At 34.5% G+C, this 17016-nt stretch overlaps 1 protein-coding gene across 1 annotated transcript in view; it reads left to right on the top strand.

Annotated features, from left to right (window-relative positions):
- Positions 1 to 17016, top strand: part of LOC126832646 (myosin-IIIb) — a 59941-nt gene that overhangs the window by 1272 nt on the left and 41653 nt on the right. Inside the window, exons 2-7 of the mRNA XM_056103204.1 lie at positions 4825 to 4989; positions 5713 to 5885; positions 6647 to 6751; positions 8873 to 8972; positions 9505 to 9581; positions 12631 to 12776. Coding sequence (XP_055959179.1) covers positions 4851 to 4989; positions 5713 to 5885; positions 6647 to 6751; positions 8873 to 8972; positions 9505 to 9581; positions 12631 to 12776 — 740 coding nt within the window. The 5' untranslated portion in view covers positions 4825 to 4850. The remainder of the gene's footprint in view (positions 1 to 4824; positions 4990 to 5712; positions 5886 to 6646; positions 6752 to 8872; positions 8973 to 9504; positions 9582 to 12630; positions 12777 to 17016) is intronic.

The following is a 17016-nucleotide window of genomic DNA, read 5'->3' as shown; positions in this document are numbered from 1 at the left end:
CCACTAAAAGCATTTTCACAATAAAATATTCCAAAAACTAGATATGACCTGAAAGGAGCTAAATTGCTAATATTTGGCACCTAGAAATTGACACAAATGGGTCACAACGCGTATGATTATTATAATTTAATATGAATGTATATAAACTGATTTACATTCAATAGTTTCTGTTATACTCTAATTTCAAATCAGTTATGTTTGGCGAAATACGTGAGAATTCTCAATCAAATGGCAATCTCTAGAGTCTGGTTATTCCAGTCTACACCAGTCGTATTTATTGTGCATGCTCTCCAGATCTTGCCAACAATCATGTGCTTTGACCTTTTTTTACATCTCAGCAACCTTGATAAAAATTGAGTTGGCCTTAACAAATAGATCTAGCCGTGTCACCGTTTGACATGACTTGTGGAATCTATCTAGCCTCGTTATTTTAGTCACTTGTTACAAATGGTGCTGAAACGCATTCTGGTATTAAACATCACCATTTTTTTGCATACATGTAGTATCACATAAAACAGGATGTGTTTACTTTTTCTTAATAAAAGAGACACTTGTACTGTACAAAACCCTTTTATCTCTCAAAATGTTTGGTAGTAACTTTAAAGTAACAAAATCTTTGTTCTTTGGAACCTAAAATGGATGAAATGGTTCAAAAGGCACATATATATTAATGTAATATAAACTGATTTACATTCAATTTTTAACATTTTCTGTTAATTTCTAATCAGTTTTGTTCATCGATACAGGTGGGTAGTCCAACTTGAATGGCAGTTGCTTGCATCTGACTGGTGTAGTCTACATGTATCGGAAGTACGGTTTAACATTTCACTTAGACACTGAGGTCTAACCTCATTCATCAAGGTGCCTCATTGCTAATTGCCCTCAAGAGCTTAGAAATAAGATGAAATGAGGTTTAAGGTCCTCTTTAAAAATAAAGAAGTCTCAGTACTGTGGTTAGCGCGATATGTGGACTGAAATTTTCCAAACAAATCAAGTTCAGACAGACACAACCGAGAAGCCACAATACGTTACAATGTTTTGGTGAGAAATACAAGAGTAGAATCCATTCTGTTGTTTTCCATTCTAATCCGACCTTCTTTAAGACTGGTTTTACTACAGCACATTTAAATCCATGTGGAACTATCCCAGATTGAAGTGATGAATTAAATAAACATGCTAGTGTTGGTGCTAGTTCAGAGAGACAGTCTTTTAAGTACATTGGCTGGTAGAATATCCAGCAAGCATGACTTTGAAGGAGAGTTTTTATATTCCCACATTTTCATGTCGGACGTATATTGTCGTCGCCCCTGTCCGTCCACAATTTGTTTGTGGACACTCTACAAGTCACATTTTAATATAGGTCTATCTCCCAAAGATTTCTGTTTCTTTCGATATTATTATTGGCAAATATCGGACCATAACTTCATGGATTATGGCCCCTGATTGTACGAAAAATCACGTTTTTAGCTTGTGGTCACTCTAGAGGTCACAATTTTCATCTGATTTTGATGAAACTTGAAATGCATGTTTATAACCCAAAGATGTTGGTTCCTTTCGATATTTGCATATATCGGATTGTAACTTCCTGAATTATGGCCCTTGATTGTACGAAAAATCATGTTTTTAGCTTGTGGTCCCTCTACATGTAGAGGTCATACATGTACATGTAATTACATGTATATTCCGTTTTAAAAAACTGTTAGAATATATCACCGATACACTGTAAATTTCGTGAAAATTGGACCAAAATTGCTGGACAAAATGGCCGCCCCTCATACGCAAATAGTGTAAATAATATAGTGTATGGTATATCAAGGTTGTGGACCCTCTAGAAGTCACAATTTTGATCAGATTTTGATGAAACTTGAAATACATGTTTATAACCCAAAGATCTTGGTTTCTTGGTTGATTGTTCGAAAAATTGCTTTTTGTTTAGCTTGTTCTCTATCCATCTCTTGCAAAATATGGCCATATCTTGCCTGGGAGCCACTGGTTAATCGTGTGTATAACAGCATCTGGGGTTACTAAGCAAAAATTGAAATTATTGTTGGGAAGAGTGGAGAACTCTTCAATGTTTGGTGTTGCTCCATTCCGTAGACGTATAACTTTGATGATATTAAATGAATTAATTATGTTTATTTTCTGGTTGAAAGTGGTAATGCCTCTTTGATTACAATTTATCATTGATTTATGATCAATCAAAGAGTTTAATAAATTAAAGATCAATACTTATTATGGTGTTTGATTGATGGACAAGTAATGGAGCGACATTAGTGAAATATAACAATGGTTGATTTAAGAATGCAAGTTTTATATCTGCTGAAATTCCATTCCTGACTTTGAGAGACTTATTTATATTATAATTTTTCGTTTGATCTATGTGTGATCATTTCCCAGTAAATTAAATCGTCTGCATTATTTATCTAGGTGACGTTAATTGCTTGAGGTCATTGCTCTGTTTATGTTTCTTATAATATAGGTAGCAGTATAAAGTCTTTAATATGTATGTTGATGTAATTTAGTATTTTTGAAACCTGGAAATAAGCTACCTCTCACAGACAATGTAAGACATAAATTCAGACTTTGGAAATGAGATGGGGTTTAACGTCCTACTGTTCTGTTCCAGAAACTTTGCTCTGACAGCGACGCTACGGTCTACACTTATAATTATATTGAATTCCAACTGCCAAGCGATCTTTTACGTGCCATTCGAACGACCATACATGTATGTTGTCCCATAGCAGGCCCCCCTGCACAACTGACAGGAGGGAACCGAGCCGGAAAATCCTAATGAACTTTCTCAACCAATGCAGGGATCGAACACGGGACCTCCAGGTTACCGAGCCAATGTCTTACTCATTGAGCCACCGTTGCTCCCTTCAGTCTTTGGCACAATTCATCTGTTGTCTGTCTGGTATAGATTGGGTTTTTTTTTATCTGTGTTTTATTAATATTTTTAATGTCTGATACAACCAGCCATCTACAATTCCTTTGGGATGATTTGATATATTGCATTCATTTTCACTGGGGGATATATTAATAGGCATCGTTCCCTTTTGTCCAGCAACAGGAGAACTTGAAAACTTTATAATATTGTTGCTTGAAGGTTTTTTTTTTACTCCCACAATGGTCCCCAGCATGATTTAAGAGTCAAATTAAGGGGATATATAAATACATGTACCATTGTTTACTTGTGGCTGATCTACAGTGTGGTGGCTAAAAGTAAAATTATATATATCATCTGCTTGACAGGAAATTTGTTATGGTATCACTTCAGGGAGATGTTTTCCAAAAATTATCACAGAAAGACTACAATGCAATGTTATAATCATTATGGACTTGGCTGTTGTTGGCTTATGTTTCATTACTTGTCAAAATGTAGCTTATTGACATTCTTTTTTTCTTCCATTCTCAGAGATAAACTAATCAAATCTGAATAAAATATAAAAAATGTAATCCTTAAATGCTTAGCATCAATTCTGAGCCAGGAATATTTTCTTCATTATTAGTACTGATTTCGGTTATAAAATTAACTGTAAGTTGCTTTTGAACTTTTAGTTAGGTTTTCATATCAGTGATAATTACAATTATGAAAACATAGTTAGTTATTGATTCAAATGATGATGTGAATATGTATGCAAGTGCAAACTCTGTGTGTGTGCCTCTGTTCATGTATAATTTGTCTGTCTGCTGAAATTGTGTCAACTTTTATTGATCAGTGTCTGTGAAGCTGATTCTCTGGTTCCACGATATCTCGTGAAGAGAAATCAATGTAAAATCTAAGAAAGATATTGCGTGACACTTGGGCTTAGATAAAGGCATCAGATCATTAAAGAGCTGGATCGTTGGTTCAACAGTTTATTTACTTGTCTGTGATATTAAAATGAGTTCTACACCATTTTATATGTAATTAAGTTGATTTAAGGTATAGAATTACACATAGATGACAAACAGTCATGTCATACAATTGCATGATCTGCTAAATTATATGTATACACATGAATTTGAAGTTATTATTATATGTAATTTCATTTGAATTGGTTTATGTGGAGCTTACCGGCATATTTTACAATGTTTCGTCTGAGAAATTTATATGTTTATTTTAATTTTATTGTGATATATTATCCTAGCTGTTTTGTTTGTCATAATTGATTGCCAAGGCAGTGGTCATGTATGTGTTTTTGTCTATTTACGAGAGATTGAAATCAAATAGGGAGTTTGGTGGGGGCTGTTAGAAATACTTTTGTTACCAGGTAGCTGAAGAATTTTACTTGGGGATCTGACAGGGATATCATTTTTTGTACAGTTTTCTATTTTTCGTATTAGTCTGAAATATAATTGTAATTAATTTTGAAAGACCATTCATCTACATGTATTTAGGCATACTGTATGTAGTGTGTATAAGAAAATAAATGAATGTAAAGCCACTAATGAGTTATTTGCATTTTTCAGACAATATCTAATTTTTCACTGCCATAATGTATTCAAATTGATTATTGAACATTTAAAATTTAATTAAGGAAAATGAAAATATGAAGAGGCCAATCAAAACATGTTAGGTGGCATTTGACTTGTTTTGACCATATCCTGTTGATATCATCTGCAGAGGATGCGGACAGTTGACAAATTTTCAAATCAGTTGAGTACTGATATTCCTTTTAGAGACTCAATGATTCTCGTTTTCTAGGGATTAAAAATCCTTCAAATGATAACCAGATACTTAAATTCCAGTCCTCTTGATGCAAATGTTACATGTAGCTTCGTTAAGTTCAGATAGAAATAATACATATACTGTTCTAAATTCTAATGTATTTTTTATTGCAGTATGATGATGTTCATCAAGTAGAATCATGTTAAAGGTGTACAGTCAGTACAGTAAAATAATACAGTTTAAAAGTCTACCTAATCCAGAAGATGTCTGGATATTACAAGATATTGTGGGTGAGGGGACATATGGGGAGGTATACACGGCTAAAAATCCAGAAACAGGTAAATATAACTAGTCATTCTGTAATGTATGTATAATATGTTAAACGTTGTGAATGGTTGACATATTGGGAGTCCCTTTGGTTTAAGTGTTGTTGTTTCAATTTGTCATTATTATTTGATGGTACAAATGGTGTTAGAAAATAGTATTTTCCTTCAAAATATAAGACTCTGTATAACTTCAAAGATAGAATAACTATCATGAAACCAGTTATCAGTGACCTGTGTGTTTAAATAGCAGAGCTGCACTGATATTCATTAATAACATGATACAAGTCGTCTTTGTCAGCACTGTCTATAACAAATGACATTATTGACATATAGACTCCTGTGTCAGGATTGAAAAAGCAGTTCCAGGATCCAAAAGTATGTAAAAACATCCCAAGCTGCTGAGAGGTGTAAAATTGCAATATTCTCCCATGATTTGTATGTTCTATATGACTAGTAGTACCATATTTTTGCTAAGAGGAAGATGCTTTCTATACTACATGTTTATTATTGCTTCTGGTTTCGATTATATTTAACTCAGTTACACTGAAAGTTAATAGGGATCTGTGCTGCCCTATAGCCGGAGCTTCGGCTCAAGTAAGAGAAAGCAATGGTCTTACACTTTCTTTCCATTGCTATGTCCATGTTTAAGTCAGTTGCAAGCTAAATATCTGCATGAATAAAACCATGTACACAAGAAATCTGATATTATGATAACTTTTTTATTTTTGAAATTAGGTCAGATAGCAGCTGTAAAAATATTAGAATCTCTGCATGAAGTTATAGAAGAATTAGAAGAAGAATATCTTGTGTTTCGGGATCTCAGTCATCATCCAAATATTCCTGATTTTTATGGTCTGTATTTGAAAACTGTTGATTTAGGTGAAGATCAGTTATGGTTTGTCATGGAGGTTTGTATAATTACTTTCTTTTGTCTGATTTATAAAAAGACTATTTTGTAAACTATTTTATTATCATCTTGTCTATATGGTCATAACCATTTTTGTTACCTCAAGTCAAGTCTTACTTACATTTCAGTCAATTGTTTCTAGTGTTCATTTAGAATATTTTATTCAAAATAGTAGCAAAATCTTAAATACTAGTCGTAAAAATGTCCTGAAACTATTATGTTTAGGGATAATGTCCATTGATGAATTAAAAGAGACAGTCTCAGAAATATTTTACTAGTGAATAAAACTGATTAATTGTGTGTGAAAGTCTCTGTCTTTTATCATACTACTGTAACTATCTGAAGCTCTATGATGATGCTCTTTTGAAGACATCTTTCCTTTTTCCATTTGGGGATGGGCATATAAATAAGCTCCTGGGTAACCATGTCTATACTTGCCAAATTATAGTGGTTAGACAATAGTGATTGTCTTGATTATAAAATCACTCTCATGCAATAGAACAGTTAAGTTCTTTAAATGAGTTACTTAAACCTGTCTAGCACGCATTTCTGATTTAAATTAATTTTCAAGCTTTTGTCCACATAATTTGTGTTTTTTATTTGCATATACTCTGACATATAAAACAGCTCCTTTAAAGGACAATTGCAATGCCTTTCTTTTTCAAAACTTTTTTTATTTTATTGTAAAAGAATAAATAAAATACTGTTTGATAATAGTTAATCGTATTAATATACTGGTAAGTTTATTTTTTATTTTTTAAGTTATGTGGAGGAGGGGCGGTGACAGATATATCTAAAGATTTAAAAAAGCAGGGAAAGAAGCTGGATGAAAAAACTATTGCTCATATATTAAAAGAAACTTTATCGGTGAGAAATATGATGAAATATATAGTTGATAGAAAATGATATATTATAGACTACTACTACTACAAGTCTGAAATATCGGCCTATTATAGTTTTTGTAACAGGAGGGCCGTTTGAACGGTCAAGATTGTTCAAGCCCTGCCTTCACGTGAGGCTGTCTAGGAAAGTGTGCTTGGGAGTGCTGGAAAGAAAAAAAGAAATCACCCATGGACACATTGGTGTGCACATTAAAGAGCCTTTAACTGCTGCTGTCTCGGCGAAGTTCTCCTACCTCACATGTCCACACATTAAACCCAATGTCTGCAGAGGGAGGGTCAGAAACTGAAGGCTCTGTTTATTGGAAATAATTGAGCAGTTGTGCACAGGGCTGGGGCCATTACATTGCCAATGTAATTAATTACATTACCATTACCATTACATTTTAAATGTAATCATTACAATTACTTTCTCATTTTTAGCAATGTAATTAATTACCATTACCCATTACATTGAAAGTAATTAATTACCATTACCCATTACTTCATGACTATATAAATAAAAAAACATTTTTCATAGAAATTAAAAAGACAACCTTATTTTTCTGCCATGAATACCTACAAAATCAAAATAATCCTTGATTCACTTAATAGATATTTGTTTATGAATTATTATTTCTAGCAATTATAACATCAAGGCAAATTTTTTAGTGACGGGCAGTGGTGACAAAACAGACATTTTCACTGTATGACTTGAAAAATGAATCAAAACTATAGTTAATTAACTGTATTTTCTTTTAAGTAATTTTTAAAAAAATAGTTTTTCTCAGCATGACTCTAGAACAAAATATATTAGTTTTAAGTAACCATAAAATGATGAGATACTTAAAGGTCATTGTTTGGTTTGTCACTTGTTACCTTGAGATTAAGATTAAAGTGCAGTAAGACTATTTATTGTCTTTTAATCTACCTGACTGATTGATTGACTGAGTGACTGGCTGCAAATTAGTACTAATCTTTGATTATAATATACATCTTATCAGAAATCCACTTCTTAGGTTACATGTCTAAAAAAGGTTCCTACATAAAAAGTAATAATAGAAAATGTTTAATGCCTTCTTATTTTTCTTATAATTTTTTAAAACTGATTTAAATCTTTTTTTTAGAATTATAATGAATTGGATTTGTGTCAGATACACTTCATTACTTCTTTGGTGCTATAAAATTTGAGGCTCGTCATATTGGAAATATTTATATATGCCATAAAATGTAATTGAAAAGTAATTGAAATGTAATTGACCATTACATGATTTTGGGAATGTAATTAATTACATTTCCATTACCCATTACTTTTGAAATCTTCCATTACTCATTACATGACCATTACTTAAAAAAAGTAATGATTACATTCCATTACCATTATCCATTACCATTACCCCAGCCCTGGAACTTGTGCATGCATTTTCACAAATTGTCAGGATGATTAAAGACATAATACACAATAACTTATACACATCCGTAAAGATCAATCATTTATCTTTTCAACATTTCTACACTTTATTAACATTTTAGCGTTCTCTGATACCAACTGAAATCAACTACTATCGCCATGCACATAAGGTTTAATGCCATGGAATGGAGTGATGTTCCTCCCCTTGAAAAACTATAATTCTAAAGAGAGTGCATGCAAAGGGGGGATTCAATCGTCTGATTTCCCAAAACAAACAAGGCCAAAGTACATCTTTTCATAAAGAGCTATAAGTCATATATTTTGGACTGTTCCTATAAGGCACATTTCAATATGAGGCTATGGCCAACTTAAGTTGCAAGTGTTCTAGTGGAACCTTTTTGTATAAGGGGCTAACCATATCAATGTATGTCACTGTTATGGTGAAGTCATACTGCATATATTAATTAATTGAATCTGAAAGAAAAATTCTAAATTCAGAGAGGAAGAAATTTATTCTACCGACTTTATTTTCAATTACGCTGTCTCAATCTGATGAAGGTTTTATTTTTTATCAGCTTTTATTATCAGTTTTTTCTCAAAAATTTTGTATTAATTTTTTGTCAAAACTTTTACTATCCTTAGACCTGAGATTGTTTAAGATAAATACTTTTTTCATTAGTTTTTTGTTGTATTTTACAGGTTTTAAAGTATTTACATGACAATAAAGTCATGCATCGAGATGTTAAAGGAAATAATATTTTATTAACAGACAAAGGAAAAGTAAAACTTTTAGATTTTGGTAAGATGGTTTGAACTACAATATTATATGGGTGGCATTATTTCAAAATATACATATATATCATATATGTAACAATATTTTACATGAGCTGGGATCCCCATTCAGCCTTACCCTATATTTCTATTTTTTTGTACAAATACCATTCACTGAAGTAAAATCTTGATTTTTTCTTTATCCTTAATGATGTTGTGAAATTTAGGCCATATAAACAAAATATTCTGGTTTTCAGATAATCCTGTGTCACTTAAAAAAGACTGTATAACTTGTTTTTATTTCCAAAATTAATTTCCGCACATAAATGTTTTAATCTGGTTACACAAAGTAGCTCTATAAAAGAAGTTGAATGAATCCAGAAATGTGGGGTTGCTTATTTATCAATTTGCAAACATGATAAATGTTCGTAACAATCATAAATGGATAATCACACATTGCTACAAAACAACATGATAAGATAAATACAGTGCTTTGTTCAATGATTTCAGTTATGATTTGAAAAGGTTATATTAATTATATTCTTGTAAATTATATATAGGTGTATCTGGTCATTTAGATGATAAATTAGGTCGAAGAAAAACACATGTAGGAACACCATATTGGATGGCACCAGAGGTAGGTTGATAGTACTAACAGTATCTGTGATCTAGAGTTTTGGGATCTTTGGACAGGGATTTGGATGAGGAAAGTAACAGTAACCACGTTATTTCTCCTAATTCTTCCGCTGTAAGTAGTTGCTTGTGACAGCACTGGCCTTAATTAAACTTGACCGAGCTGTGTGCTTCAGGAGGGACATTAATGATGGGTTCCCGCGTACAAACTGGGTGATTTAATGGTATATATGGACTAAAAACATATTTAAACTAATTAATTTGTCATAATTTTGCTTCAAATCCTTCTCAGACATTGTAATTGCGAAGGAATGTCCTGCTATAAAAATTTGATCAAACCAGGTCATGTTTACGTCATGTGACTTACCTCTCTTGGAAATCAGAGGAGAATTCATTGCAAACATAAGACGATGTTGTCTTTAATCGCTTACTATTTATTACAAATATCGAATCCTAATTAAATTCTCGGATTATCCACTACCCACGTCTTTTTCCGTCATTTTTATCTCAGAAAGTGTTGTACGTCTAACTCTTCATAAAGTTTATCAACTTGTACATCAAGCGCTCAATGTTCGCGTGTGACCTTTGACATAACGTGTGCAGAAATTCCTAATCGTCGAGCTGTTGATTAGGGGAACCCTTACATTTTTGTCCTGTATACGCTCCATGCGTGTTTTTCGGGGAATCCAGTATTTTTCTAGTAAGATTGGATATCTCTACTTTCCATATATACCAAAATTACCATACTTTTTTTATTGGAAATAACCACCCTATAAATACTTTTCTGGGAACCCATCTTTAAATACTGTTAAATTATACTATTCAAAAAAAGTAGGGGATATTTGATTTTGGGGGCATAATACTAAAATATGCAAATGACTACGAAAAAAGTCACTATAGAACCTAACAGAAGAAACATTTCCAGTTACATGTGACGCCCAAACGCACCAATAGCTACCGCATGGAATGCAGGTGATGCTTGAGATCATCATGGGGGTCCAACCCAAGATTTGCACGACTCTGACTTTGAATGTTACAGTCATTGTGGCATTGAATTCCAGGGTGGAAACATCAGTTTAATTGTTTTAGTGACCAGAAAACAAATTTTGATATGCGTCGGCTTACCCAAAATGAAAGGTTACGTGCCCTTGGCATGCTACAGATCGGCACAACACAGGCTATTGTGGCGCGGACGATGAATGTTTCTCAGTCTGTCATAAGCAGGCTATGGTCCAGATACCGTGATACACAATCTGTACAGGACAGACCACGCTCAGGTCGACCAAGGGCGACAACTCAAGCCTAGGATCGATTTATCCGTACCTTGGCCTTGAGAAATCGTGTCATCACAGCAAATCAGATCAGCGCTCGCCTTGAAACAGACACTGGTGTGAGAGTGAGTGGCCAGACGATTCGGAATCGACTGCATAGGGGTCACCTTCGCGCCCGACGTCCTCGCGTGATCCCTTGTTTGAGAGATCATCACATTCAGGCAAGACGTCGTTGGTGTAGGGATCGTCAACACTGGGATAATCGACGCTGGAGCAATGTGATGGTTTCAGATGAGTCAAGGTTCACTGTTCATTTTTTGGACAGACGTAGGAGGGCTTCCAAGACGTTAACGTCATCAGACATGATCGATTTGGGGGTGGTTCTGTTATGGTGTGGGGAGGAATCACTGTTGCTGGAAGAACGGCTTTACATGTTGTTGCAGGGCGTGTTACAGGCCAGTACTACCGGGACAACATCTTGGCAGTCCATGTTGTGCCGTTCGCACGACGTCATGGCCGCCGTTTCATCTTCCAGGATGACAACGCAAGATGTCACAGGGCCAGGATCGTTACAGGTTACCTCCAACAACAGAACATCACCACATTACCTTGGCCAGCACTGAGTCCCGACCTCTCCCCCATCGAGCATGTCTGGGACATGCTTGGACAGAGGTTACGTCAACGTCAACAACGTCCTGCCAATGTCCAAGAACTTGCTGCTGCGTTGCAACAGGAATGGGACAATCTGGACCAAAATGACCTTAGACGTCTCATTAGGAGTATGCCACGTCGGATCAATGCTTGTTTGGCAAACAGAGGAGGATTTACCCGTTACTGACTTGGTTGTGATGCTGTGGTAACTTTGCTGTTTGACCCCGGGTATCATTTTACCCTTATAATGGTCAGTCTGTGCCTTACTTAGTCTAACGATCATTTGGAATAAATCGATGAATGTGAACTTCATTTCATTTTGTCATTTGTTTCTTCGTCAGTTTCATTAGGTGACTTTAATAACACTTAAAAATCAAATATCCCCTACTTTTTTTGAATAGTATATTAAAGAAATGTATGTTTAATGTTAATTATATTTCACACCCAAGTCTCTCCCTCTCTCTCTCTCTCTCTCTCTCTCTCTCTCTTTCTCTGTATTCCAGTTTACTCTAACATGTTGTCCCTTTAATATCCTACATGAACAGACGCATTTAATTCTAAATAACATACCAATGTTTCTGATATTTTACAGATTGTATTGATTGTTTATACAAAATTTGTTCAATCAGTTTTTTAGATAATTGAAAATTTGTACTGGCAAACAATCAATTCTGTGGTTTATTTACTTTCTAGAAAACAATTATGTTGTCTGGAAAGTTGTTTGTACAAATTTCTGATTGTTTTCATTCTCTGTGTATCTATTAATCATACATTGTATTTCAAAATCAAAACCGAACTGCCCCTGTTCTTTGTCAGTCTTGTTCCTGTGGTTAATATCAGAAATATGCTTTTTATGATCATTAATTCATTTATATAGGCCAAGACTTCAAACTAGTATCTTAATATCTGCTCTGTAATTATATACATTTGGAAAAAGAAAATCATGTAAGATATAGAAAAACCATTAAAAAAGAATTCTTTTGAAATATTAGAATTAATTTTGCCTTTGGTGCCATAGATTTTATTTTGATTGATCACGGCATGACAAACTTTGAACTTGAGATGATTTTGATATGAATCAGGTTCATAATATCTATTGTTATACATAACAGTTTATATTTGGTCATATAGGTGATAGCTTGTGAAAATCAGATAGAATATAGTTATGATGTACGATGTGATATATGGTCACTAGGTATCACTGCCATAGAATTAGCTGATGGCTCTCCACCCCTGTCCGATGTAGATCCTAGGAGGGCTCTGTTTAAAATTCCCAGGTAAGTCTGTTTACACTTTTTTTCTTAGCTACATGTACTTATAGATGTGGACCAATGTGCCCCCCCATAGACTTGTTATCTAATCACCTCATGGTTCCTCTCCTCATGTCAGTGGTGCAGAACAGAGGGTATAGCAAGGAGGTCCATTGTATATGTTGAATTCGTAGTAGAGAAGAGGTGTAGTTTCCCTCATGTGTGCCTGTATAGAGCAGTTGATGCAGAAAAGTAGGACGTTTCAAGTTATAGATTTGAGATAGTAGTTGCATGTGATGATGATTAAGTAAGTTCATCTGCCTTGCCTCATCATATCTTACAGTTTTTCATTTGATTACACCTAATTATGACAAGATATAAATACAAAGAATATAGGGACCCTTCGGGACTAAATCTTATGAAATCGTATAGCTGTCGTTGCAAAAGTTCAAGTGTGAATCCATTTTGATTTAAAATGGTTAAAAAATTATCCAATGTGACATATCATTTCTGTCTCGGGATCAGTCCTGAAAAGCCTAATTATTTGTATTGTAACATTTCTACTTGCATATCAGCCTTCTTAATAATTTGATTGGCTTTTTTGGAGGGTGCACGGCATGGTTTATTTCCATATAGGATATATAAATAGATGCCATTTCTGTTGGGAGGGCTTACTTAATTGAACAATGATGGGATCATAATCCGTTATATTAACGAGAGAAATCTAGATTTCTAATTCTAATTATGACAAGTTAACAGTCGAGTTAACAAACTAATCCTTTATAGCATAACAAATCAATCACAGTTAACTTGAGCTCTAAATATATTAACATAAAAGTGTAGAATGAATATCAGAATATGGCAGAAAAACTAATGGTGTGATAAACGAGGCTACCTAAAAAGTTGCCAACGTAAACATTGTTGGACCAGGCAGGAAAAAAGAATATTTTCACAATCTTTTGATACATTTAATCAACTGTCTGAAGTTTAAGGGAAGACTCCTTACCTATGTCAGTTGTTTCCATAAACTGAAAGAACCCAATAATGGAACTCTAGAGAGATTTGATTGGACGATAAAAATAGACACACTACATGTATGTCAAAAGCACAACCCAGCTTTAAGTGCAGCAATTGCTAGATATGGATTTCGCTTCCATTTTTTCAGGAATATGAGCCTCTCAGGTTTTTTCATTTCTAAAGTCCTCTGCATGCAAGTGAAATACTGCAATAAAAATGTACCACATCCCAGTCGCTTATGCTGCTATGTTATGTAATCTCCTTAGATACAGAGTGGTATCAGGTGCCCCAGAATGATTAAGCATATTCTGCCTTGTGCCAAGACCCTTTCCACTACTTAAGTTGAATTAGTGTGATAGTTAGACCTTAATTTTCAGAATCAGAATTTTTTGGTAAAGATAAGTTTTATATACTTTATCTGACTCTGAGTGAGCTACTTGTATGTTAGGCTAGTGTTGGCTAAAAAACCAACAGAATCAATCTATGCAGATTTAAGAGCGTGTCCACGAGAGCACCATGCAGAAATTGAAAAAAACGATAACCCGGGGGGTCAGCAAATTTCAACCATACTTGGTCTATGGGGACCCCTAGGCGACAGAAGTCACATGATGAAGTGAAAAAATTTTGAACGGACAACTTCCGGTATAACTGGAAATTGTTGTTTTGGGGCAAAAATTGACATATTTCGACCAATTTGTTACCCTAATTTCAAAACACTCCTACCCGAAATGTTGTGTCTCTAAATTTTTGATATTGGTCAGGTATGATAGGCCTAGTAGTCGTCTTAAAATCCTGCAGTCGTTTGGGAATGAATGAATCGTGTGGAATTTTCTGTGAGTGATCATAAAGTGGTCATTTTACATATGTTTAAAACTATGCTATCCCAAAATGCATGTAGCTGCTTCTTTGCAGGTCTGACATAGAATTGCTTGGTGTGGTTGTGAAGGGCATTTCTCAAAGTAAATGTCAAAAGAAAAAAACTGACCGGAACGCAACCCACTAGAGTGCTGTAATATTCTGAAAATGTGTAAAAACGGTATTTTCCACGAAATTCGTCTTTTCACTGATGACCGACTACTATTTTCAAGAGTTCAAATGACCGTTGATTATGAACATTAGTACTATTTTTTGTTACTTGAACGTTCCTTGTGCCAGATATACTATCTTGGTTAAAAATCATGAAGTTTTTGTGACAAAATCGGACGTTCGCGGTCATCGTAGGAAAGGGGCTTAACTGGTGTATAATTTTGCAGGATCAGGCAACGATTATTCTCATCTGTATTCAGTAGTTAGTAGCACGGAAGTGCATAAATGTAAGGACTGGCATAACAAGCTTTTATATTAGCACAATGTAACCAAAGCAGCACCTTTTCAGCAATGACCAACGATTATCTTCAAATGACTACTGATCATCACCATTACTTGTAATATTTCGTAATTTCAACGTGAATCGTGTCAAATAGATCATTTTGTTTAAAATCATAATATTTTTGTGACAAAATCTGACTTTCACACTTGCTTGATAGCCATAGGGAAGAGTCATACGTGGTGTGTAATTTTGCAGGGATCAGACCACTGTTATTAAGATCTGTATTCATGAGCAGATCATCGTATAAATTTGACTGACATTACTATCAGTATCATAAACTTGATATCTATTAATTTGTACACCTGCTCATGTAAAGAAGAACCATAAGAAGAAACATTCAGAAATGTTCATGTAGGGACATTTAATGTCTGGTATTGAAATCTCTGAAGGGAAAGATAGATCACAACAGGATTTATGGCACTACGTTCGACGAGCAGAAGTGCTCACTTACATAGATTCCTATGTTCGAGTGTAAATGCTCTCTGACCTTCCTTCAAGGTTTTTGGACCACAGAGTACTGTTTTATTTTGTAGTACTGTTTTTGACCTCTTCTCCTTCAGGGATTTCAATATGGAACTATCATAGCCTCCCGATCTGTAATGCCTCTCCATGAAAACGTCCAAATGTTTCTATACAATGATCGGCTCCTAAATACAGATGGGAATAAGCTGGTCTGATTCCTAAAATATGTTTGACCAAAATAACCTATTTGGCACAAGGAACATTGGTAGAAAAGGTGTTGTATAGTCGTCTTGCTGATTGTGTGACTAGGACTTACTGTCACTGGATCATCTACAATCCCCTGGTTTAACACATAGACTTTAGATCCTAAGGTCTGTCATTGAGTTAAGTGGTGTGACAGCATGCCAGTGACATGGTGTGGTGTTGTTTGTCCAACCTCATGGATATTCTCTTTTCCCACAAGTGTATTATTGAAGTAAAATTGTACCATAAAAAATTTAGTCCCCAAATGACCTAGTTTGTGTTGAGTGGACCTTAAACCCCATTTCCCTCTCTTAAGTCAAAATCATCCTTGCTAACGAATATATTAACTTTGTGATGATGTCCATAGATACAATATGCATCACCATATTATGCTAGTCCCAAAATGACCTAGTTTGTGTCCAGTGGACTTTAAATCTCATTTTACTTCGTTCCTCTCATGTCTAAATCATCCTTGCTAACGACTAAATGGAATATATTAAATTTGTAAAGATGTCCATACATATACTTCATCTGGGGTATTGATAAACGGGACATTTTATCCTAATTTTTGGTGTTTTTAATATATTTCTCCTGTTTTTATTATGACTGTTCCGGTCATTTTTATTTTTTATTTTGTTAGTAGGAAGGTTGCTAGTTGTGGGTAACATTCAACTTTGGTCCTAGTCCCTGCAAAGAACGAGCTATAGCCTCTTAAACATTGGTTTTCATTAAATTCAATTTTCAGAGAGAGTTGGGTATCCGGCCAGTACCAAGGTATCATTAGCAGTAGAAACTTCAAACTCAGTGTGAAGGAGGAACCTGAGTGGTCCTACTAATGCCCATAATTTTGTCTATCCAAATCAATTATTGTCCGAATAGCAGGTCATTCAAATTTGGATCCAAAATTGCCTATTTTTGGCTTATTTTTCGATTAAAAAATACTTTTCCAATTTTCCAGGTCGATATCAACTGAATCAATCTAATATTTTGTGGGGATGTATCTGGGTACTAACCCATCTCACAGAAAAAATTTGGTCCAAATCCCTGACCCAAGGGTTATCACCCCCTGCATGGTGATCTCGCGGACACGCTCTTAATGCCATTTTTTTCCAGTTTGGAGAGTTCATATTTTTTAAGATCTGAGTCGAGTCAAGGCCAATATTTGTATGATTATTG

Source organism: Patella vulgata, chromosome 9, assembly GCF_932274485.2.
Source record: "Patella vulgata chromosome 9, xgPatVulg1.2, whole genome shotgun sequence".
Taxonomy (NCBI): Eukaryota; Metazoa; Mollusca; class Gastropoda; family Patellidae; genus Patella; species Patella vulgata.
The sequence above is the reverse complement of the archived record's forward strand: the minus strand, read 5'-3'. Positions and strand labels throughout refer to the sequence as shown.